At 41.4% G+C, this 24,064-nt stretch overlaps 1 protein-coding gene across 1 annotated transcript; it reads right to left on the minus strand.

Moving 5' to 3' along the window:
• Window positions 1-1,081: 1,081 nt before the first annotated feature.
• jdp2b (Jun dimerization protein 2b) lies at window positions 1,082-12,077 on the minus strand. The gene is made up of 5 exons (XM_037685441.1): window positions 11,860-12,077; window positions 8,195-8,246; window positions 2,182-2,399; window positions 1,876-1,980; window positions 1,082-1,730 (listed from the first exon to the last, which is right to left on the minus strand). Exons 3-5 carry the CDS (start codon window positions 2,374-2,376, stop codon window positions 1,539-1,541), a joined length of 492 nt encoding a protein of 163 aa, XP_037541369.1. The 5' UTR covers window positions 2,377-2,399; window positions 8,195-8,246; window positions 11,860-12,077; the 3' UTR covers window positions 1,082-1,538.
• Window positions 12,078-24,064: the final 11,987 nt, after the last annotated feature.

Raw genomic sequence — 24,064 nt, forward strand, 5'->3', positions numbered from 1 at the left:
CCGTTTTTAATCCTCACTTTTTTCTCGTTTCAACAAGTATTTGGCCATTTTGCACCTATATTTTATGGGAAAATATATTTTAAAAAGGAATGAAATGTTGAAAAATGCTTATTACTTTTTAAACTCATGTTTTATCACTGCGTTGGATTTATGTATGTATGTATGTTTTATTTATTCATTTCATTTCATCCAAACAACAAATATAATACAATTTAAAGAAAAGAAAAAGATTTACTTCTGTGTTGTGTGTGTAAGAAGGAAATCGTGCCTCCCCGTTGTTTTTGTTTACACTGTGATGAGTTTTTGAGCTTGGAAACTAAATGTTTCTACTCAGCTGGCACTCAGGTAAGAATTCAAACTATGACCAGAGTGAACCTGAATGCACCGTCAGGATCCAAAACATGCAGAAAGAAGGGAAGCTAAAAGTCACGAGAACCTTTTTCGCTGCAGAGGCCTGAAAAAGGAAGTTACAGTGATTAAGAGAAAAAAGGAAACAAAAGCCTGACTGACCTTTTTTAAAAAAAAAAAATAGTGCAAATGAAAGTGAAGCTCTGATTCCGGCAGCATGCATGTGTGGAAGAAAACACGATTGCACAATTTTTTTAATCATTTGATATTTTGGCTCGATGTGAACTTTGCAATGCTGCACATTTAAACTCAATAAAAATAAAAACAGGGACTACTTCCTTTTAGTTCGAAAATAAATTTTAATCTATTCAGGATATGCGAGCTCGTACATAGATACAGGTGCGGAACAGACGCAGAAAAACTGCTCGGCTGAAAAGATTTCCGTTTGTTTTCACAGCTGTTTGACAGCGCAACGTGACGAATCGAAAAGACCAAAAAAGACGAATCACATCAAGTGATCGACGAGCATTTCATATGTTTATGTATACAAAGCAGTATAAAACAAGTACAATAATGAACAGACATGTTTAAAAAAAAATAAAGGGTGTAAACATTTTGTGAATATGTGCTTTTCAGGACGCCTGCGTCACCACAAATCGGATCAACCGGTAACTGCCATTGTCAAGGCAGGAACGCAACATTTAAGAACAACAAACTGCACTCCGTCTGGTGTATTTGCATCGAGTGCTGTAACCTAAAACTCTACACCTGTATATTTATCTAGCATACGTAGGAAAATTGCACAACACTGCGTTTTTGTGAGCCTTTGCGATGACGCGGTGCCACACTATCTACTTTTTGGTAACCGAGCACCGTGACGCTGTTAGTGTGTTTCCTCAGGCCTGTCTCCAGTCATACCTCCCGCTTCCATTGGTCCCTTTATGTGGAGAAGGCTGAAGTAACGACCAGGCAGGCACAGTAGGTGTTTCCAGTCTTCTGCTGGACAGAGCCAGCTCATGTAGCAGTACTGAGGACGACCCCACAACCTCAGATCTTTGGGCCAAAGTCTCCTATCGTGGAGCTCAAGTGCTTGTTCAGAATCGTATTGCCAGTGAAGTGTTCGTTTGAACGTCAGACACAACAGTCCTGGTTTGGGCTTCAAAGACTTCTAGTCCCTGGTTTCCCGGTTTTCATTTGGTTTCGGCGGCCAGCTGCTCCAGCAGTGGGTTGGCCTCGCTCTCGGGCGTTTTGACGCTGTCGGTCCGCACGATGCACGTGGGCCTGTGGAGGTTGAGCATCACCATCAGCTGCTGCCTCTCCAAACGGAGCTCCTCAATCTGGGCCTTCAGCTCAGAGTTCACCATTTCCAGACGCTCCGACTCCTGAAGAAGATAGTTGGATAAATGGTTTGGGAAACGTCACTCGTCTGGACTGACTGGGTTAAATTTGCAGCAGCAGAATGAGAATAAATAAGTTCAGCCTTTTCTTAGCTGCTCTTCTTATTCTGGTGCTGAGTCATGAACCCACCCTCTGAAGGAAGTCGGTGCGTTCCTTCTTTTTGTTTCGGCATCGGGCTGCGGCAACCTTATTTTTCTCTCGTCTTCGTTTTCTTCGCTCTTCATCTTCATCCATCTGTAAAAACAAGGTGTTTTTAATAAAAAAATAAATAAATGCTAACTGGACGTTATATGAAAGAAAACGATGCTGATCTAACTTTCATTTTTCAATTCAAATAAACTATCAACTTTAGTCTTGTTTTTTTAATATAATACATTTGCTCTTCATATTTAGGTTTTTGAATCAAACTACGTGCCCGTCTTCATTTGCTCTTACCTCCGTTTTGATGGCGAGCGGCCTCTTCCCCAGCCTGCTCAGAAAATGCAGCGGTGATATGACGGTGCCCAGATGATGGAGGTCTGCTAGCTTTAGCTGATCGGTGAGCGTGGTGGCTGAGATGCCTGCCAGCGGGCCCAGGCTGGGCAGGGAACCCGCCGCCAGTGAAGGGTCCGGTATCTGTCCCGGCATCATGTCCAACCCGGCCTCCGCTGCCGCTGTGGTGTGAAAGAGAAAAGAGGAAGAGAATGATCGATGACGGTGTCACTTTACCAAAGCTTTTGGTGAAAACTGCAGCGGAACACTGGAAGACATAACTAAATAAATAATAAAACAGTTATTTGGAGAAATTTGTATTACTTGTGTCAATGTATTCTGTAAACTGGAGAGATTTTATAAAGTTTTTATTATTATACTGAAGCCATCTGGAAGTAAGGCGAGGTTCATGAGGTTACATAGTTAAGATTCTTCCTCAAAAAAAAACAACAACTTCAGTTTTGTTGTTTGCAAAACAGAAAATAAATGAAACCACAGGCTCCATCGTTTTTAGGATCTGCTGTGCTGCAAATAATGTTTGCATAAACAGATTCTCCCTAGCTCTGATAAACGCAACAGATCAAGGAGCAGAATGGATCACGGCTGTTCGCAGTGACATTTATCAGAGACGAAACAAAACATTCATGAACTGTGGGTCTCACTGCAGCTTCCCATCACATACCAGGAAACACTTCGGTCCTTGTCATCAAATGTCTATAAATATGGGTTGCCGTGTCCAAGAGCATGTTCAAAAGTTGACAGTTTTGACAGCTGTGTTATCATCTGGTGAAAAAAGTAACTTCACACCGTCAGCAGTAACACACTTGTGTGTAACTTCTTGTGTGACGGGAAGCCTCTGGTACGAGCTCGTCAACTGAGCACCTTCTTCCCCATCGATGCTTCTGATCATTTTATTGCTCCAGTGTAAAACATGAGAGTTTATTTTAGGGTTTAAAACATCAAAGAGTAGCGAACACTCGTGGGTTCGTCACCACCCTCTTCCAATAATTTAGGACTGTTTGTGGAGGGTTTGACCGCAGTGATCTTTAAAAGTAATCAAGGACCAAATGAAGGGAAAGAAAGCGGCTGTTCAGGAGTAAAAGGAGCAGGCTGCAGAATTAAGATGTCTGTAATTACTTTGAGGGCTCAGAGATGGAAAACCACTGATGACCAAATAAAAAACAAATGTTTCATATGAGAACAGTCTAAAAGAACTCCATTCTGCTGAAAGGACGACTGAAACAACAGATTCTGTCCACGTCAAGACATAAAGGGAGTGTGTTTTCTGAAAGGCGTTGGGTAAATCAGATCTTCAGTGGTGAGACGCTGCACGAGCAGAACTGGGTGGATCTGAACAGGTTTTTTTTTTTTTTTTTTTTTTGCCGAACGCCTACACACGTGAGACAATTCTTCAACAGCTTCATTGTGCGGACGACAAATTGGGATTGGCAAGCAAACCTGAGGCTACGGCGAAGTTTTATATCGGAGTCACTTTGAGATTAATAGCTTTATTCACATTTGCCTCCTGAGCTTCCAGCTGCAGCTGAGCGTCCGCAGGTTGGGCACAAAGCGAACAAAGGCCCTCTCATATGGATCCAACAAAGACGTGTATTGTGAGGCGCTGCAAAAACAGCTGACACTGCTGGTGGCTCACTATCCGACAGACACTGTGCTGAAAGTTAGACGTTTTTCTTTTTCTCTGCTCTTTTTTTGGTACAAAAAGACTATTACAAAGCCTGTGAAGGAGGTTATAAAGAGTGGGGTTGTGTAACTCTAATGTACTCCACCCTGTGTATGAAATAGTCCCAAAATGTTTTTACAGTCTCTTTAGGACGATGAACACCAAATATGTGAATCTATACTGAGGGGTAACGGTATTTCATCTGAGACTTGTTTCCCTCCAATAAGCTTGTCCGTGTCATATCACCTGTTTTCATTCCAAAGAAAAAGTTTCAGACTTTACAAACAGAAGCAGTTCATTCATGGTAGAACATGCCATTGTCCTCTGACTGACCCGTCCAGTACCAGCCCCAGTCTCCGTACAGGAGAAGTTACTTTGTGCAGCCAGCGCCTCGTGATTTATTTTATTATTATTTCATGAATTCTTGCCGCCCCTCCCTCCTCTCTCCCACTGAATGTACACTCTCATTTACAGTCGTTGCAGGAAGCTTTGGACACGAACAAGACAACTCTGGTCCAAAAAAAATAAAATCTCAGATGAGGGTCTCAGAAGAGATCTGACAGGATACGTAAGATCGAGGGTCTGATTGTGATCGATGCGCCTCCATGTTCTGAAGAGACGCAGTTCAAACACTAAGCTTTGGAAGCACAGCCATGACTGTCAGACGTCTCCGTTTGGACTGGTGGAGAAAATCACTGCTAGCTCCACCACGCTGGCCAGACACTCATGGCTCCTGTACAGACTCCAATCAGGCTCAAACTTGGAAAGCGCTTCTTTTTTTTTTTTTCTGGACAAAAATATAATCAGTTCCAGAGTTTTCTAATTTTACATCCATTAAATCCACTCTTACGCAACTCGATAATTAAATGAAGCCCTGGAAGAAAAGCAGGCAAAACAACGTTGGAATATCAGTTAGGACATGAAGTGCGTTGCGCGCCTCTTCAGACCAGTGAGCATTGTATGGGCTGAAACTTACAACGTCATAAACTGGATTTGAATTGCTGCTTTGAAACTGAACTCATTAGCTTTGAAAGTTCAGTTTGTGATGACCCATGGTAATGCTGTACGCCAACACACAACAGGCTCTTGGAATGTCACACCTTTAAGTACATTTGTTGTGTTTAATCAGTTCTGCCTCTTTGAACCCCCCCTCCATCGAAAAACTCAGCGCCCATTCAAACGTGAAGACATGAAACCCTGAAGTCTCTGCACAGTGCAGGGAAAGTTTGCTGAGGCACATGTCGCAGCTCATAATTACACTCAAAAGCATGAGTCAAAGTGAACGTTACATTTTTTCATAAGAAGCGTATTTCGGTGTTGTTTTTTCTTCTCAGCAGCAGCCGAAGATTAGCGGTCAGCGTTTGATGATGCAACACTGTTACTGTGCTTTTGCAGTCAAGCAGAAAAGGCCAGCGCCACAGTTTGTGGGCCCACTTTACCCCTCGAACAAAGACACCCAGAAAACTCAGCATGAAAACTGTGGGTGCCACGAGCACTCGGGGCTAACCGAGAGGGAGAGCGGCTGAAGCCAAGGGCGGGGAGCGGAAATGCCAAGTATTACTTGTGGAAATATAGAACCCTCAACTCATGTTTTGGCTTTGGCCCAAAGCAAATCTTTGCAATGTGAGTTGGAGTTAGGGGGTGAAGAGAACAGGCCAGTGAGTGCACGTTAACAGGGCAGATAGTGCAGTTTACTCGTTTCTTCGCTCACATAATTTATCTGTCTGCAGCTCCACTAAACGTGTCCGTTTCCTGAGAGCAATTAGAAGTTCTGAGGAATTCAGCTCCTCACCAGCAGCCAGTGGCACGGCTGGAGGCCCCATTATCCTCATTCCTGTAGAAACTTTGAATGGGGGGGGGGGGGTGTTCAAAGGCTGCTCACTACCTTCACTAACTGCTGCTTGTTAAAATGCACATTACCCTCAGCAGCATTTGTTACCATTTTCTTGCTTTTATGCCTTTGAATGCTCCAAATTGTTCCATGATAAGGAACAAGATTGTCAAATAACTCGAGATAAACAGAAAGGCACGATCCACATGCTGAAATTATGCAAAACAAAAAAGTTCTGCAGGCGGATTTTGCAGCTCCAGCTCTACAGGCAAATGCTGAATATAAGAAATGTGCAAGGAGGCGTCAGCCAAGGCGCACGCTCTCAATCTTCAGCCAAGGTCTCGGTGATCATCATTACCGTCTGCGCTGTGCGCTGAGGTGCAGCGTTTCACAATCCTCCGGGGAAACCAGAAAATTTGGCAAAGAATCTACTCCAGAGCAGGACAGTCCAAATATACAGTCTCAAGACTGCTCCAACCTCTTGTTCTGTTTTCTTTGGAGTGACAAGACCAGACAAGAGGCAAAGAGGAGACGCAGTCAGAGGCTGCTGGTATCGCCGCCTTAGTGCTAAAGTCAAAGGGTGACCGAGTGGGAAGTGACTGTCGACACGAAGTTTTCATTTCTGCTTTCATTTCTTTGCCACAGATAGAACTTTTCAAAATGTTTTTTTTTTTTCTTAAACTAAACTTCCAAAAGCAGTTCACAACAGTAATTAAAATTTAACGTGAACCTGCTGTCTCAAGTGATGAAGCTTAGACTGAAACTGTAATCTGTAGACTTCAGCTGATTTTTCTTTTGGTTCACACTTTGGAGATCCTTCTGGTCGACTTCATTCAAGCAGTCACACATCAGCTCGTGCGTCTGGGTGGTCCTGCTTGGGTTACTATAATGTTACTATTTTTCTTCATGCTGCAAGTCAGGATTAGGCTGCATAGCAGAGAGCTTTGTCTTGGCTCAGACGTGGATTAAATCAATCAGGAAAAAAAAGAAAAGAAAATTGAAATGTAGACAAAAGCTTTGCCACTGCTGGTTTGCTTCTACGACAAGTCCGATGTTAGTAATGCGCAATCTCTGACGGCAAGACATTGGCCAAGCAAGTCCAGAAAATTAGATTTAATGCTGCCTGCTGAAGCAATCAGTGGTGTTACGCAACGTGCGGTTGTCACTTCAGTGCTCTTTCAGACTTTGTCCTCTGATATTTCCTCATCTGTTCCATGTCAAGCACACACTTGTACTGCCAAGACACAGAGCTGTGTTGTGGATGTGATTCTGTAGCAGCGCCCAGACTCTGGGAGTAAAAAAAAAAAATGTCTGGTCAATATTTTGTGGCAGGAGTATCCAAACAAAGAAAACTGGCTTCAGGTCCAAAAGTAATCTGAAAAATCTGGAAAGCACAACTACGCAAAAGCACTGATTTGAATGTCCCTCCTTCCTGTTACACTTTTGGATATGTGGGTTTGCTTCCACACTGTACATTTAGTCGGACTTGACACTGTTTTCACAAGCCATGTGGAAAGGCTTATGGTGATACTGTGATACCCACAGCAGTGAATAGCTGCTCCCCCAGCATTAGTATTAGTACCACTGAGCTGTTGCATAGTTGGCTTGCTCGTCTGCAATGCGTCTGCTGTCTATTCAGCGCGCTGAGAGCAGCTCAGCAATTCTAGCTCTCCGGAGACGCACTGGAAGGCATTTCTATTTAAAATAAACCTTGTGCGCCCACGTCCAGCCTCTGAGCCCCGTTGGCCCCGTGCAGCTCGTAGGCTCGCCAGCCCTTTCCCATTAATCCACTGCCGTGTGCCGTTTATGCGGAAACCATGTTACGGATGTGTCCAGGCAGGCGCTGGGCATTTAATGCCTCTGCAGCACAGGCTCAGTTATGGATGGAGACACAAAGGAAACATAAGAACACAAGAATAGTTTCCCCTGCAGCATACTGTATGTTTGTATGAGCGTGCACTGTGTAGGAAAACTCTGAACCTATGAACTTGTAAATGGCCAACTTTGCCTTTAATTGTAAATGAATGCATTTACAAAAAAAAATAATAATAATAAATCCCCCCATAAAAATGGTATTTCACACTGCACTATTGACTTGTAAGACACGTGCCTAGACTGATGAACTGTAACACAGCTCCATATAAATGGTTCAAAGAAGGCTACAGATGGGCATGTGGATAGTGTTTATTGCCTAAAGATCAAAGCAACATTATTTAAAAAGAACTAAATTGCTGTAATAAATCCTTATCTAGTAGTGAAACGTGTAAATATGTGCGCTTCGTTCATTATGGAGAAAAACAGACGATGTGCCAAAAGCAAAGTTTACTTGGTGAGCTCACACGCTGCCAAAGAGACTTCACGCATCATTTACTTCACTTATGTTTCAAGGTGTATTAGCTACTCAAAGATGTGTGTGTGTGTGTGGGGGGGGGGGGGGGGAGTGCATGTAAATGCTTAATACTTACTCAGAGAAAACTTGTCAGTCGCCTTCTGTCAATGATGATCTCCGTTTGGACGCTGTAGAAATAGGGTAAATAAAGGATGTTATTAGAGCTTGACTTCCTGGAAGCTCTTTATTTACGTAATATGATCAAAAGCAGGCGGCTCTAATCACTGGAGAAAAAGTCAAACGAGATAACAAACTACGCTACTTTAAGATGTCACTATGACCATTGGACTGTATTTATATCAAGTTCAAGACAGCGCATATTTTTAACATTAATGAATATTCTTTGCAAAGTTATTACTTTATCCAATTTTAATCCTTCCATCCAAAGGATATGATATTTTACTGACATTTTGTACATGTGGCAGTCGTCGTTTATCCATCTAAAGAAGTTGGAGACGCAAAAACTAGCCAGTCAAGTTTAATGACGCTGGTTGAATGGTATGCGCAATACTTGTAAGAGTTTATTTCAGATTTATTATTTATTATTAACCTTTACTTAACCAGGCTAATCCCTTTGAGATCACAGAGCTCTTTTGCAAGGGGAGGCCTGGGCCTGAATCAGCCTACATGCATGTTTGTGTTCTGTGGGAGGAAACCGGAGTACCTGGAGAAAAGCCAGGCAAGCACGAGAAGAACATGCAAACGCCACGCAGAAACACCCCAGGTCCAACCGGGGATTGAACCCAGGACCTTCTTGCTGTGAGGCAACAGTGCTAACCACTGAGCCGTCATGGTGCCAAATAAGTTTTCAACTGCTCCAGTTAATCTGTGCACAGATTTGTAATAACGTTGACGTTCACATGCATCAGGTGTTGTGCTGTGCTTTATTTTAGTGTAGACAGCATCGGATGAAAACAAAGGTTTAGAAGCTACAGACTACAGTAACAAGTTCCTGTAACATCAATAAGACTAAAGTGTTAACAGAATGACTATGTCTCCCAGTAAGGTCATTCCAACAGATCCATTAGAAACATCCATCCATTTTCTTTACCTGCTTCTTCCTTTTCAGGTTGCGGTGGTCACCGGTGCTCGCTCATATCCTGCAGTCTCTGTGCGAGAGACGGGGGACACCCTGGACAGGTCTCCAGTCCATCACAGGGACAGAGAGACAAACAACCATTCACTCTCACTCACACCTAGGCACAATTTAGCATTACCAATCAGCCTAACATGCATGTTTTTGGTTTGTGGGAGGAAACCGGAGTACCTGGAGAAAACCCACGCATGCACAGAGAGAACATGCAAACTCCATCCAGAAAGGCCCCCCCGGTCAGGATTTGATCCAGTGACCTTCTTGCTGAGAGGAGGAAACAGCTCCACCAACTGAGCCACTGTGCCGCCTTTACATTAGAACCATATACCGGTATTAATATTTTAGTTTTATATATTTCCTCGGGATGGGCAGCACGGTGGTGCAACTGGTAGAGCTGCTGCCTCTCAGCGAGCAGGTCCTTGGTTCAAATCCTGGTCCAGGGGCCTTTCTGGGTGGAGTTTGCATGTTCTCTCTGTGCATGCGTGGGTTTTCTTCGGGTACTCCGGTTTCCTCCCACAGACCAAAAACATGCATGTTAGGCTGATTGGTAACTCTAAATTATCCCTAGGTGTGCGTGAGAGAGTGAATGGTCGTTTGTCGCGTTTGTCTCTACGTGTCCCTGTGATGGACTGGAGACCCGTCCAGGGTGTACCCCGCCCCTCGCACAGTGATTGCTGGACATGGACACCGGCGACCCCCGTGACCCAAAATGGAAGAAGCAGGTAAAGGTAACGGATGGATGGATATTTCCTCGGGTTACTTGTAGACAGTCAAACACTCGTTCAGCTCAGAATATGAGTCATTTCATTGACACTAGGCAGCAGTCTGTAATCCTGTCAGTGAAGTGGGGTGAAGTTTGAGACTTAACAGCAGCGTGTTTATAAGTTACTGATTCAGGGAATAAGACTTTGTCCAACTTACCAACCTAACAGAACCCAAACAATGACCTACTGCTTCCTTCAGAGAATTTGTGTACAATTTTTTGTGGCACAGTGGTGCAGTGGTTAGAGCTGTCAGCTCTCATCAAGAATGCTGATGGATTGCCTCCTAGCCTGAGGCCTTTATGTGAAGTTTACATGTTCTCCCCCATGCGCGCGTGTTGGTTTCTCCAGGTATTTCAGTTTCCTCCAACAGACCAAAATCATGCATGCTTGGTTCAGTAACATCGCTAAATTGTCCCTAGGTTTGAGTGAGACTGTAAATGGTTGTTTGTCTCTGTGTGTCCCTGTGATGGACTTGCAAGCGCAGTGACTGCTGGAAATAGGCGCCAGGTCGCTGTGACCCAGAAAGGAGAAGCTGGTAAAGAAAATGGGTGGATAGGATCTGCATTTATCATTAACAACAACAACAAAAAAGTACCCAGAATTCCATTTGTCCACTAGATTGTTCACTTCCTGTTTGAGAGTTGTAGCATCATTTTGAACTTCTGCTCCAACAAAAGCTGCTTATTTTTCCAGAAGGATCAAAAGGACTTCAACAACTCAAAAGACTATTAATTTGTGTTGTCCACGACCTATGTTTCAGAAACCAACCAATTTGATTTGTCGGCACATACTGAAGCAGATATTGAAATTATGATGACACAATTTTCCATGGTAACAAACTCAAATCTTTGGACTGAATAAAGATTTATTACAAGTTAATTGAGTAATTAATATTATTCATTCAGTGTCGCCGCTAAGTTTCTGGTCTTGGGTTGGCCGCCCCTATATCAGGAGAGCTAATCAGGCTGCTTGAGTCTGGTCATGTAAACAGGTCTGTTGTGGCTGTACACTTCAGATACACAGGCATTTATTGGACAGGTGCATTTTAAATACAAAAGTCTTGAGGGTGCAGTGGATGGGCAATAATTTATTGGCTTTGGCCTCTACTTTATTCATTTATTACTGTCATGACCTTTTGCGGGGGACAAGCAGTGCTGACAGTAGGGTGTAGGGTGTACCCCCCCTAGATAAAACAAGAGGTAAAGCTGCATTCTGAAATATAAAATTAAATCTAAAAGGGTGCAAAAAGACACAGTAAATTAAAAACAAATGAATGCAGAGGTTTACAAGAAACACCCCCCGTTTGCAGTCTGTGGTGTTTCTGGACTCTATATGAGGGGGGCCTTTTTAACGACACTGTGCCCGTGGGGCCGCGGTCCCCCTGTACCCGTCCTTGGTAACCGTTAGCGGTTAACTACTTCAGTGAGGACGGCGTTACGTAACCGTCTCTCCGGGAGGCTAGCGGACACTTTTTATTAGAAGCAGTGCGTGGAAGAATCCGTGAGATGAAAATACCTCCTGACACACGCAGACCGGGGTCTAAATAACGAGCTGTAATAAAGAATGACAGTTGCTACAACAGTTGAAACAACAAACGTCCCTGAAGGCACCGCTAGCAGCGGACTGCCCTGCTGCTGCTGCGGTAGGAAAACTTTAAACCGTCACAAACCGCCCACTTTTCACGGAAAATGAGTACACCCCATCGCCATTTATTGATATTAGCAGACCGAAGCACCGCACGGAAATTCATATAATACTTATTTAGGCGTGTTAATAGCAAATAATGCAACTGTGTATCAACATTTAGCCAACTCCAGGAGAATAAGGGAGAGCGACATGGCTGTAACGGTTAGCGCGTGAAGAGGTGTTTAAAGGCAGACTCACCCGTTGTGCGTCCAAAAATCCGCAGAGGCAGTAATGCTGCGATGTGACGGGGGAAGACTCGGGAGTCGGACTGGTTGGTTCGAGGACTGATCCGAGGTCGTTGCATCAGCTCGTTTAAGTACCGACCGTCAGGCTCGGGAATGCGGAACTCGGGTCCCAGACGTAAGCATGGGTGAAAATAATGCAAGAAGGAGGCGCTGAGGGCTCTCCGCTTTGTTTGCTCCTCCCCTAGCAACCAGAAAACACAGAAAGTTGCAGCCGGTCTACTGATACCGACGGCATCCTCCCGGTGTACAGTAATTCACGTCCACGGTCCGTGAACGTGCCAGCAAATAAATGAGCGGCATGTAACCACCGTGCTGTTTATGATTTCACAGAAACTAGGCTCCAACTATAAAACACACTGACCTGTCAAAGCAGGAAGTTGTTTATCTCTCAGTAGCTCTTTGAACGACCTCTCTTTGGAGAAATATGCCTCATATAAGCTAACAGCTGTTAGCCGTTAGCCATTAGCCTGACATGCTAAAAGCTAGTATGAACATAAGCTAAGTCAAGTTGTCAACTTTATTTATAAAGCACATTTAAAACAGCAGCTGTTCCCAACGTGCTTCACAATATGAATGAGAGAAAATTAATGGAAAAAAATTATTATAGTACTGCAAATTTAATTAAAAGCATTAAAGAAAAAAGTATGAAAACACAGAACAAACAATGCGAAGTCAATTCACACTGTGTGATACAACGGAGCTTTAGTTAAGAAAAAAATACATTATGAGAAAAAAGTCATAATATTAGGAGAATAAAGTCGTACAAGAAATGAGAATAAAGTTGTTATATTACGAGAATAAACTCATAATACGTTCCTGGGTCAGCTCACACCTTCTGTGGACAGCCGCCAATGTGCGTCACTGTTTATGAAGTAGTCCGCGATCATTATGGGTCACTGTTTTGAAATATGCCTCCATCCACATAATAATAATATAATGTGTTATGTATCGTCATCATTGTATGTTCCCATACAGTGGCGAAATTGGCTCTCTGCATTTGGTCCATCCACCACCGGTTGGGCAGCTGGGGATGGAGTGGATAATATTACGACTTTATTCTCATAATATTACAACTTTATTCTTATAATACTATGACTTTATTGTTGTTTATATGTAATTTTTTTTCTTAGCGTGGCTCTAAAGCTCCATCGTAGTGTGAAATGCCAGAGAAAACTGATGAATTTTTAGCAGAGATTTAAAAACAGGAAGTGAAGTGACCTGTCTAATGTTGGGGTGCTGATTGTAGTTTGGGGCCCATGACTGAAAAAGCTTGATCATCTCTGAGCTCCATTCCTTTTAGGAACAGCCAAAAGCAGCTGATCAGATGATCTCAGGACCCGAGAGGGAACATATGGTGCCAGAAGCTCAGAGAGGGTGCAAGGCCATTTATGCACTTAAAGGTTAGCAGGAGAATTTTAAAATTAATTCTGGTAAGCGCAGGGAGGGAGACAGTGAATGGAGGACAAAACTGGTGTAATATGCTCAAACCTATGAGTTCCAGTTACTTACTGCAGCCATGACAGCTTTTCATTTCCAAGTCAGCCATAGTGGATATTGAGGTCTCAAATGTAACAACTTTAAAAGTTTTTTGTAGACATTTTAAAATGGAGGCCAATAGATAAAATAAAAATAAAATAATTCTGCCAAATGATTTCCCAACAGGAGTTTTTGAGCCTGAAAAATACACCAAGCTACAAATTCATTCCATTTATCTGAGAAAGTTTGATGCTGAAGTCACCCCTGCAGGATATTACCACACATATCTTTAGCTGCTTCACCAGTCTGCTTTATATATTGTTTCACAAGCTGAAGTAACGCCTCGGTGATGGAAACTCAACACACACACACAAAATGATGTGTCAGTATTACTTATTGTGGCACAAGAAGAAGAAACAATGCCTAATTGACTCTTCCTGCTGCTTCCCTCTAGTGCAGCCAGCAGTAACTACAGCCTATTGGTTAAAACAGTTCTGACTACTTTACTTCAGTATACCTCATATGGTTTTTAGAGTTTGTATTAAAAGACTTTAAATTTAACCCGGGCTGCTAAACTTGCGCCGCTCAAGGTGGCTGCATGTTGGAGTAGCTGTTACTTTCATCCTGAGAGTTTGCTTTTGAAAACTTTATTTCCTCTTTTTTGGAGGATTATGGCCTCTGGTATTGGATGCTGTGCAGCTGGAAGGATTTTTACTGTAAAGTTTTTTACTTTGGACATTTGTTATGATGCGTAACCATGACAACAAGGGGGCTTTTTACAACTTATTAACATCTCAAAGCTCAAATATGACCTCAAATACAGCCCCAAATCCCAAATGAGTTGTAAAGGAGGTGCCGTGGATGCATCTCTGTCTACCTGACGGAGGTGCTCGAGTGACTGACTGCTGAGATCCTTGGAGCTGGCAGGAAATGTGGCTCATGGCTACAAGAAGACCAGGATCATCCCTTGACTCCTGCAGCTGGCTGTCGGCAATGATGAGGAGCTCAGCAAGCTGCTGAGAGGAGTGGCTATCACTCGGGGAGGAGTTCTCCCCAACATTCAGGTGATCCTGCTGTCTAGGAGGACCGAGAGGCCCGCTGGGTCCGGATTCTTCAGATCTGCTGTGGGAGGTCTTCCTGCCCACAGCCATCAGCATCTATAAGAACGCTAAATGAAACCAGGATTATGAGCTACAACAACATTTAATTTCCCTCTGGGATTAATAAAATATTTTGAATTGAACTGAATTAAATTAAACAGATATCCCATCTCTTCAGCCATCTGTTCTTGTAACTTCATAGCACCTGCGGATATTATATATTTTTTATTACTTCAGACATACAGTAGATTGTGCAAAGCTGTGTTCTTAAATCAAAACTAAAGTCACACCTGAACATTGCTCAAGTTTCTGCTGTTCTCAGAGCTTTGCGTTGCATCGAAATGACATCAAACAAGAGCCGTTTTATCATTATTTCTCATCAAACATGATGGGTTTTCATCTGCGTTAGTGTCTGAGGCTCAGTGGTGTTCAGCACGACGCCAGCTCAACGGTTCCACCTTGAGCGAGCAGCCGAGTTATTAGAGGCTCACCAAAATATCCCACTCTGTTCCTTTTTTTAGATTCTAATTTGGTTCCGCTGTGATTTATGTCTCACGTCTGAGGGGTGGTGGTGAGGGGGGTGCCGTGCGTCACAGTCGCTCTGAACAGAGATGACAAATTTTAGGGGAGACGTTTGGAGTTAATAAAGCAGAACTGGGCCAACAAACGGGACAGGTTTCATCAGGCTGGAAGGCCCTGGGTGTTTATGGCTCAAACACAGCAAAGGTTGTCCAGACGTTCGGCTGAATTCTTCAGAGCACGCAGGGAGGCAGCCACAGCACATGGCTCGGACTCGTTTGGCTCTGGAAGCTTTTATGAGAGAGAAATGATGAGACTTCACCTGTGAGACACAGAGAGAATATGTGAAAGAGTTCCCTCTAAAAGCCAGTCCATGATCAGAAATTCATTTCTCAAAGAAGAACTGGGTCAAGCGCAAATTATCTAAAGCTTACATGTTCCCACTTCACGTCCAGTCGGGATTCTCATGTCGTAAAAGCCTCCGGAGAGTTTTGCATGAAAACATAAACTTTGGTGCTCTTTCCAACAACTGCCAAGATGATGAATGGAGGTGGGGGGGATTTATTTTGTGGGTTTGCAGCTTTTCCTAACTTCTGCACAGTCCTCGCTTTGTGGGCTTGGAGGTAAAAGCAAACTGCTTTTAGTGAATGAGCATTAGCACTTCATGCTTTAGCAGGACTAAAAATACAGAAAATATATTTACAGCGTACATTTGTGTGGAAACAACTGTCAAATGTAGCAATGTAGTTAATATAATTTTAGAATCATCTTAAATTGGATCTATGAACAAAAATTTTTAATGTAAAAAGTCAATTTTACCGTAGTTCTGATTATAAAAATAAACTAATGCAACAATTCAGATGTTACAGCTGTTTGTCCCTGATCATTAATTTCTTCATAGCAAAACTGCAGTTTATTACTCACCGTAAAAGTTTGTTTGAATGTGGAATTATTGTGTGAACGTTTATGAAGCATTCGCACTGTTGTGATCCGTTTTTCTTCCGTACATTTTTTGACGTAATTCTCGTCCTCCAGTTTTCAAGCTGCTATTTCAACGAATCATAGATCCAAACGTTCAGCTCTTTACATGACAGCTATGACTTTTGGTACTGGTGCAACTTTTGCTTTTTGAAATATTTAGCCTTTTTTGCCTTTTTTTTTCCTCAATTGAGCTCATTTTACATCCTTCAGATCTTTAGATCTGTTTACAACCTTTTGCTGCTCCTTTCACATTTTGTTCTGGTTCAGCTACTTTCAGCTGTTTCTTCAGCTGTTTTGTGCTCCTTGCTAACTACAACATTTTTGTGCTTCTTCTAACTTATTTCTCATAATTTCAGCTTGCTATGCTCCTTTCAATTTATTTTTGCAAGTTTAATCTTTTTTCTGCAATTTCAGCTACTATTTAGCTGTTTTATGCTTATTTTACCCTTTTCAGCTAATTCCACGTTTGTTGCACTCATTTAAACTTTTTTCTGCCTAATTCAGCAAAAATGTTATCTCTCCACTTCCTGCTTCCAATTTCAGTTTCTTTCTGCCTTTTTAGTTATTTTCAGCTGTTTTTTGTCGTTGTTGCTTTCAGATAATTTCCACTTTTTTGTGCTCGTTTTTGCTTCTTTCAACCTAAATGGGTAAACTTTTGTTCTTTCTGCTTTCTTCTGCTAATTTAAGTTTGTTCTACTTTTGCAGCCATCTTTTAGCATTTTTTAGCTAATTTCAGCAGTTTTCTTATAAATTCAATTTTTTTCATGTTAATTTTAGCTACATTCAACCCAAATAACTGTTTTCTGCTAGTTTTGGCTTGTTATGTTCCTTTCAGCTTTTTCTGCTATTTTAGCTAGTATTTAGCTGTTTTCAGAGTTAGAATCAGAGCCTCTTTATATGTCATTCACACCACATGTGGTACATGTGGTGGAATGAGATTATGTACACAGGGTCCAACATTAAAATGTAAAAGAAAAACAGTAATAAGATCTAGGATATAAACTAAGAAAAACAACTAAAAATACGTTAAGCACTAATACCATAAAAGCAATATGCCAAACAGCAGCACACATTTTTATGCTATTTGCTATTTTTTATTCTTTTTTTTTTTGCTTATTTGTTTTAAGCTCATTTTAGCTTTTTTCAGCTAATTTCACAATTTTTTAAGTTCATTTCAGCTCTTTCAGCTTCCTTCTGGTAGCTTCAGCTTCTATCTGCCTTTTCAGATACTTTTCATATTTTTTATTTTATTTTTTGCTCATTTCTGTGCTTTCAGCTAATTTCCTATTTTTTGTGCTCATTTCTTCTTATCTAAACATTCAATTCAATTCAATTCAAAAATACTTTATTAATCCCAAAGGGAAATTATTTGTTGTTGTAACTCGTTATCCTAGTTTCATTAAGAGATGTTATAGATGCTGATGGCTGTAGTCAGGAAGGATCTCTTGTAAAGGTCCATCTCAGTGGATCCTAAGAAACCGGCTGCAGATGCCGTCCGATCCGTCCACCCAGACTCGGCTGGCCTCTCGGTTCCCCCGGGCTGTAGGACCACCCGAATGCCAGGCAGAACTCCTCCCAGAGCGATGGCCACTCCTCCCAGCAGTCCGCCGAGCTCCTCGTCGCTGCGGACAGCCAACAGTAGGTGCCAAAGGATGATCCTGTTCTTCCGCTGTCATGAGCCGTGTTTCCTGCTAGTTCCAGGATCTCAGTGGTCAGGCACTCGAGCACAGCTGGCAGGTAGATGAGAATGCTTCCACATAACATCCTTTTCAACTCATTTTAGATTTGGGGCTGTAGTTGAGATATTATATGAGCTTTTGAGATATTAATCAGCTGCTGTTGGTTGTTGTAAACATAATTCAGCAAATATGTGTTATTTTTGTTTTCTTGATAATTTAGGCCTATTCTTCAATTTCATCTACAGTTCAGCATGTTTTTGACTAATTTCAGCTGTTTTTTCAGCAAGTTATTCAGCAATAAGCATTCACACTGCATTTTCACAGGAAATGCAATTTCTCTACGTTTTACTTGGCTTTAATCTATAAAACCACATTTTGGTGTGAGATTATTTCCTTTAAACATCAACAATTGTATCTGTAACATCTGTGTAGGTGTTGAGGGAAAGGAGCTCAGAAAAACTATTTTCTTCTTAAAATTGTCCATTAAAACGACGTCAGACAGTTTAACCAACACAAATCTGTCTAACGTGTGTTTGACCAACAAATATCACTGCAAAAGCCCAATTTCACATATGAACCTAAATCAAATGATATAAATAACACGAGTGTGCTTTGCTCGTGCTTGTTTGTAGTTAAACTACAGAAAGATGTTGGAACATTAAAACCCTTGCTTGTGTAAGTGTTTCAGCAACGCAGCACATTTCACTGCACGGTGGTGGTAGTACCATGGCTTGAATTTGCATTTGTGCTTCGGCAGCTGTAAAGACGGAGTAACGATTTCTGAACTCCGAGGGCAACTTCTGCATGAAAACATCTGGATGTGATTTAAATCAAATACCTTGAGAAGCAGTGAAGAGTATATTAAAGCTGAGTTAAAGTGTGTGATCTGTAGAGAGGAGAAATAATAAAACATTTTGACGAAAAGCTTCAAGTTCCTCTTGTGAGCAAACCTGTGTTTCCTTTGTTGACAGACGAGCTCATTAACTGTTTCTATTTGTTTTGTCTGTCTCAGCTCAAATGTTTGTCCCCTATCAGTCTGAGATTTATTTGAATAATTAAAAAAAGGTTTCCCACCACACCCACGCGTTTATAATTTTCCTGGATGAAGTTTTCAGATTACTAAATGTTGCAAAATAGAAAATGTTTCCACATTTCTGTTTCCAAGTAAGTCCAGATCATTTATTTTTATCTGTAAATCAGATTTTTTGGGAAATACCCAAAGAACCAGACACTTCCAGACACTAAACCTGACTCACGACCCACTCCAGCGCAAACAGAAGGCGCACGGTTTATTTTCACCACTGCTCCGTTTGACTTCCTTCCTCACTTTTGTCCTTCCTTCTTCATATTCCCCGACAGAACCACAGAAAATATGCGTAGTCATGTGCAAAGCCATATTAAGCCATATTATTTTAAGTTAGATGCAGTAGTCTGGCCTTTTATCACTTTGATTATAAAACTTTTACAGATAGAAATGAAGTAAAGTAGAAATGATTGGTCGAGATGCACTTGTGCAAATATTAGGACATAAACAGATTGATGAGTAGAATAAGTGCATAAAATGATTTTAAAAACACTCTCATGTTCATTCCACCCATATCCCCCTTGCAGCAGATACAAGTTTTACTGTATTTAACCCATCAAAGTTAAGTCAGGTCCTCTGGACGATTTCTGGAGTCCGCCCTCTCCCCCGTCGACTCCTCTGAGGCAGCCATGGCCAAAGTGGACTCATCAAGTGTTTCCAGAAACCATCTTCTCACCATCAAACTGGTTGGCCCACTATGAGTGTGCTGCTTGTGGGACTGAGTTTATTGTGACCCCTTGGACTGAAGAAGTCCTTTGGATGAAGGACGAAACGTTTTAACAAAAAAAAAAAAAAACATCCAGAGGACCTGGCTTAATTTTGTTGGATTTTTCACCTGGATTATTGAGCATGAACTTTGACCTTTAAGACTTACTTACTCATCATAACTAAACCTGCTAAACCATCCCGTCAGCCTTGGTTAAATAAAACCACCCGCGCTCTCGGATGGGAGTGCCGCCGCGCAGGGAGACGATGGAAAAAGGACAAGCCGCAGGTGTTACATCACTGCTTATCGGAGTATCCTGTGAAAGCTGCAAAATCTGTTGTCATGTCCAAAATGATCGCTGTAAAAAGTCACAAACCACAAGTTCTTTTTATTTTTGACTGTTGTTCAGCCTTGTGTCACTCGTTTCCATGGACGCTTCTTTTAATCTTTGTTACATGTTTGTTGATTGAAAAGTTTCTGATTTGAGATCTTTTTCATTCACAGCCTGTGTTAAATCAGTCTGACCCTCCAAAATGCTCTGCTGTTTCTCAGCAGTTTCAGCCTGTGTCTCTTTTTTTAAAGGAAGTAGTTTTTACTTAAGACTTCAAATTCTCCTGTCGTCTCTTAAAGGAAACCCTTCACATCACTGGCCCTTGTGTTTTACACATGTTGACCGCCTCTTGGTCGTCCGGCTGTGCCCCGGCTGCTTTCAAACACGCTGTAGTGAAACCAACAATGAAAAACCTTAATCCCACTGTTTTTTCTAACTACAGGCCAGTATCTAAATTACCCTTCATGTTCAAAGTGTTAGAAAATGCTGCTTTTGATCAACTTTAGACCTTTTTACATTCTCCTAAAGTTTGTGAAGAGTTCCAGTCTGGTTTTAAATCCCATCATATCACTGAGACAGCACTTTGAAGAGGTTTTAAGGTTCCTCTTTTAAAGGTGAACTCAGGTTGATCCGTTGTTTTCATTCTTCTAGATTTAACCGCTGCCTTTGATACGGTCCATTATCGAGACTTGAACATCGTAAAGACTCGGGTTTTAGCGTGATTCAATCATTCTTATTTATCTGACAGGTCCTTTTCTGTTTCCATAGGGGAATATCTGCACCTATTTGTTGCGGTGTACCTCAAGGGTCCATTTTGAGTCCTATTTTGTTTTGTTTATACATTCTGCCTTTGGGATTAATATTTATGAAGCACATTTATTTTCATTACTACGCTGACATCCAAATATCCTCCATTTTTTGTAATTACACTTGTGGTTTTTACTCTTTGATCTTTCATTTCTCTTGTTTCCTGTTTGTGAAGCTATTTGGTCAACATTGTTGTTTTTAAATATGCTGCATAGATAAAATTGACATTGATATTAAGTCAGAATAAAGCATTAAATCAAATGGAGCTGTTTAAACTTGGTGATATTTCCAGTTAAAAGAAGTTGTGACTTCATGCACTTACCAACATTTGGGCTGCTCGCTCACAGTGTTACTCATGTTGGGTAGTCCAACTTTTCCATATGACATTGATTTACCCCCATAAATATAGCACTTCCTCAGGAATATTACAGTAGGCAGGAAATAGGTGTGTGAGATAACACATGGGGAAACACTGAGCTACAAGTAAATAGAAAAACTGAGAATTGTAACCAACCAGGCAAGCTTTGTAAAAGTTGTAACAAAGTCAAACTGTCAGAAAATTCAACAAAGTTTTCTATGATTTCAATATTAATGATAGTATGTAAATCTTTACAGTGAACAGTTCACAGCAGAGCAGAAGGACAGCTTGTAAAAATAAAAAAAATAATAAAAACACACATCGCATTGACTGAATATCCACTGAACAGCAGCTGGTGCAGATAAGTCTGTAATGAGTAAATATAATGCATAAAAATCTGATTTTGGATTTTTACAACCACAAAACGATCATGTTTGTTTGAGGAATATGAAACAACTCCCAGCATCAAATTGAAGAAGTCATTGCAGCTGAAGCTGAATCTTTTCTAAAGAAGGTATTTACTATTTTTTTTTTTTTTTTACCTTTTCTTAATCAGAAAGTGTAAAATGTACTTTTCTGCTGCCTACAATTTTGACTTTAGAAAAGTTTGCTTTTAATTTTAGTTTGATTCATCCTATTAACAGTTTAAGTAATTTTTTTGTATTTCTATTGTTTGTTTTGCATCTAATCAACTTCAACGCAGCATAAGAACGTGGTCGGGTTTACTTACTGAGAAAAGCAGCTTCATAATAATTTAATATATTTTGTAACTTATAACCCTCAAAATAGCAACGGCTTAGTAACAACACAGACAACTTTTTTCTTCTTCTTCTTTCAGCTGCTCCCTTCTTCAGGGGCGACCACCTTCTCTAACCTCTGCACCACCACTCACCCACAGACAATTATATAATATTTTTTATGAATTTATGACTACTGTATTTATGCGATCCGAACATCAATGTGTACCCCCACAAATGTGATATCAAAACGAAGAGCTCGACGCCGTGATGTGTGCTATCCCTTTTTTGAGCGTTTTAAGTTGCCATGGCATTGTCTTGTCATGGTGGTCTCTCGTCTTATCTTCTTCTCTTTTATTATTTATTTATTCTTCTTTCTTCTCTTTCTTTAAAAAAATAAAATAAAATTGAGCGATGATGATAAGTTCATTGAAACACTTCACAATGTTTCTACACTTAAACTGAGCTCACAAAAAAAAAAAAAAAAAAAAAAAAAGTTGCCATGGCAATGTAATTTGTAAACAAAGACGCCGTATTTCTTATTGAAAAAGCCTGATGGAACTCTTAAGAGCTTCTATCTGCCACAGAGATGTCAAAGGTCTCAGAACAAAACACTGATGAACTTTTGGAGCCATTTTTTATTTTATTTTATAGAAATTTATTCATTTCATTAAAAACAAAATATACAATAAAAAACAAATGTATGCAATCAAAAATAAAATGAACTTTTGGTTCAAGATGGCTGCCACCGCTACCTCAGAAAACAAAAAATAGACCATAACTCAGTCATACAGGGTGTGGTGGTGCAGAGGCTATAGAAGGTGGGATTGTAATCGGATGGTCGCTGGTTCAACTCCCCGAACCGGCAACATCAAAACATGGGTAGAAAAGGTGAAACTCCCACACCTGCCTCCACCTTCATTCACCCCACTCTGGGCCCTTGAGCAAGGCCCTCAACCCCCACCATCTGCTCCCTAAACAGGCCTCTCTTGAAAATGAGCCCTCGTGACTCAGTGAAACTACCTGTATAAATAAAGGTTAAATAAAAATAAAAATATTTGAGCTGAAACTTGGAGCTCTTTTGTCATCCTTCGCTGCTCGTTTCAGCTTTTGCTCTGATTCAGCTTCTTTCAGCTCATTCCATCTTCATCCTCTGCTAAGTTTAGAAAACTCTAGTACAAATACTCACGGTTAAAATGTTTCCATTAACAGAAACGTGATTGATTTTGTGAGTTGATCTGGTGATGCGTTACTGCTCCATCACACACACACACACACACACAGTCACAAGAAGAATCAATAAACACGACAAAGATGAAGGTTTTTGAATCGCTCTTAGTCTGGCCCCTCACATCAGTCCCCACCAACATGGCTGCTGGGATCAATGGGACACACAAACGCCTTCACCATGATAAGGTGGCGATTTCACAGGTATGGGTTTTTTTTTTGTATCTTTTTTTTTTTTTTAGATTTGTTTATTATTTTTATGTGAAAGTATAATGACCAGTGAAGAAAATTATCTAAACTATACCAGAGTACCCAGAGAAAACCCCACGCAGCACGTCGGTAACAGGGTTGACACCATGCTGCTCGTTATTTTAAAGAAAAGTTTAAATAAACTAAAAGTCACTGTCTGTGTTGTAAAGTTTTTGAAATGTTGTGTGTGTGTGTGTGTGTGTGTGTGTGTGTGCGTGCGTGCGTGTGTGCGTGCGTGCGTGTGTATGCGTGCATGAAGAGAAGAGTTTTCATTGGAAAGGTTTTTCTTTGTCTTCCAACTTTCAGGCTTTCTGAGAGCAAAGAAGTTTCCTCCAGAAAGATTTCTTTCTCTCTGGAGGCGTGGGCCTCACATCTCTGGCAGGAGCTCCACAGTCACTTTTTCAGCGTTTTGTGAATCAACCTCCGCGGAGACCTGGGCCGTGGTCTCCTGCAAGGATTTGCTTTCTGCCTGGACGGTTCTCTCCAGATGTTTTGGACCGAAGCCTGAATCTCTTCGTTGAGCTGGTTTCAAAGTGTTTTGGGCAGAATTCGAAGAGCCTCAACATCCAAGCCGCTGCTGACTTTGAGCTGGTCATGGGATGTTGCCGTTTGTTCTCTGCTTCTTCTGAGACCTTACGCAGAGCCTGGATCTCCTTGTCCATGGTTAGTTTCACAAGATCCTGTTGGCGCTGCTCTCCGTGGCCTGATCTTGTAATGTCAGCCTGCTGACGAAGTGAGACAACCTCCATTTGGTATTTGTTGCTCAGTTCATCATTTCAGCCAGTGGTTCCCAACACTGGTCCCTGAGGAACGCCATCCTGCATGTTTTAGTTGTTTCCCTGCTCCAACACAGCTGATTCAGTGATTGAATGACTTCATCAGGGTTTGCAGAAGCCTGATAGTC

This window comes from Nematolebias whitei, chromosome 12 (genome assembly GCF_014905685.2).
Source record: "Nematolebias whitei isolate Nwh7 chromosome 12, NemWhi1, whole genome shotgun sequence".
NCBI lineage: Eukaryota > Metazoa > Chordata > Actinopteri > Cyprinodontiformes > Rivulidae > Nematolebias > Nematolebias whitei.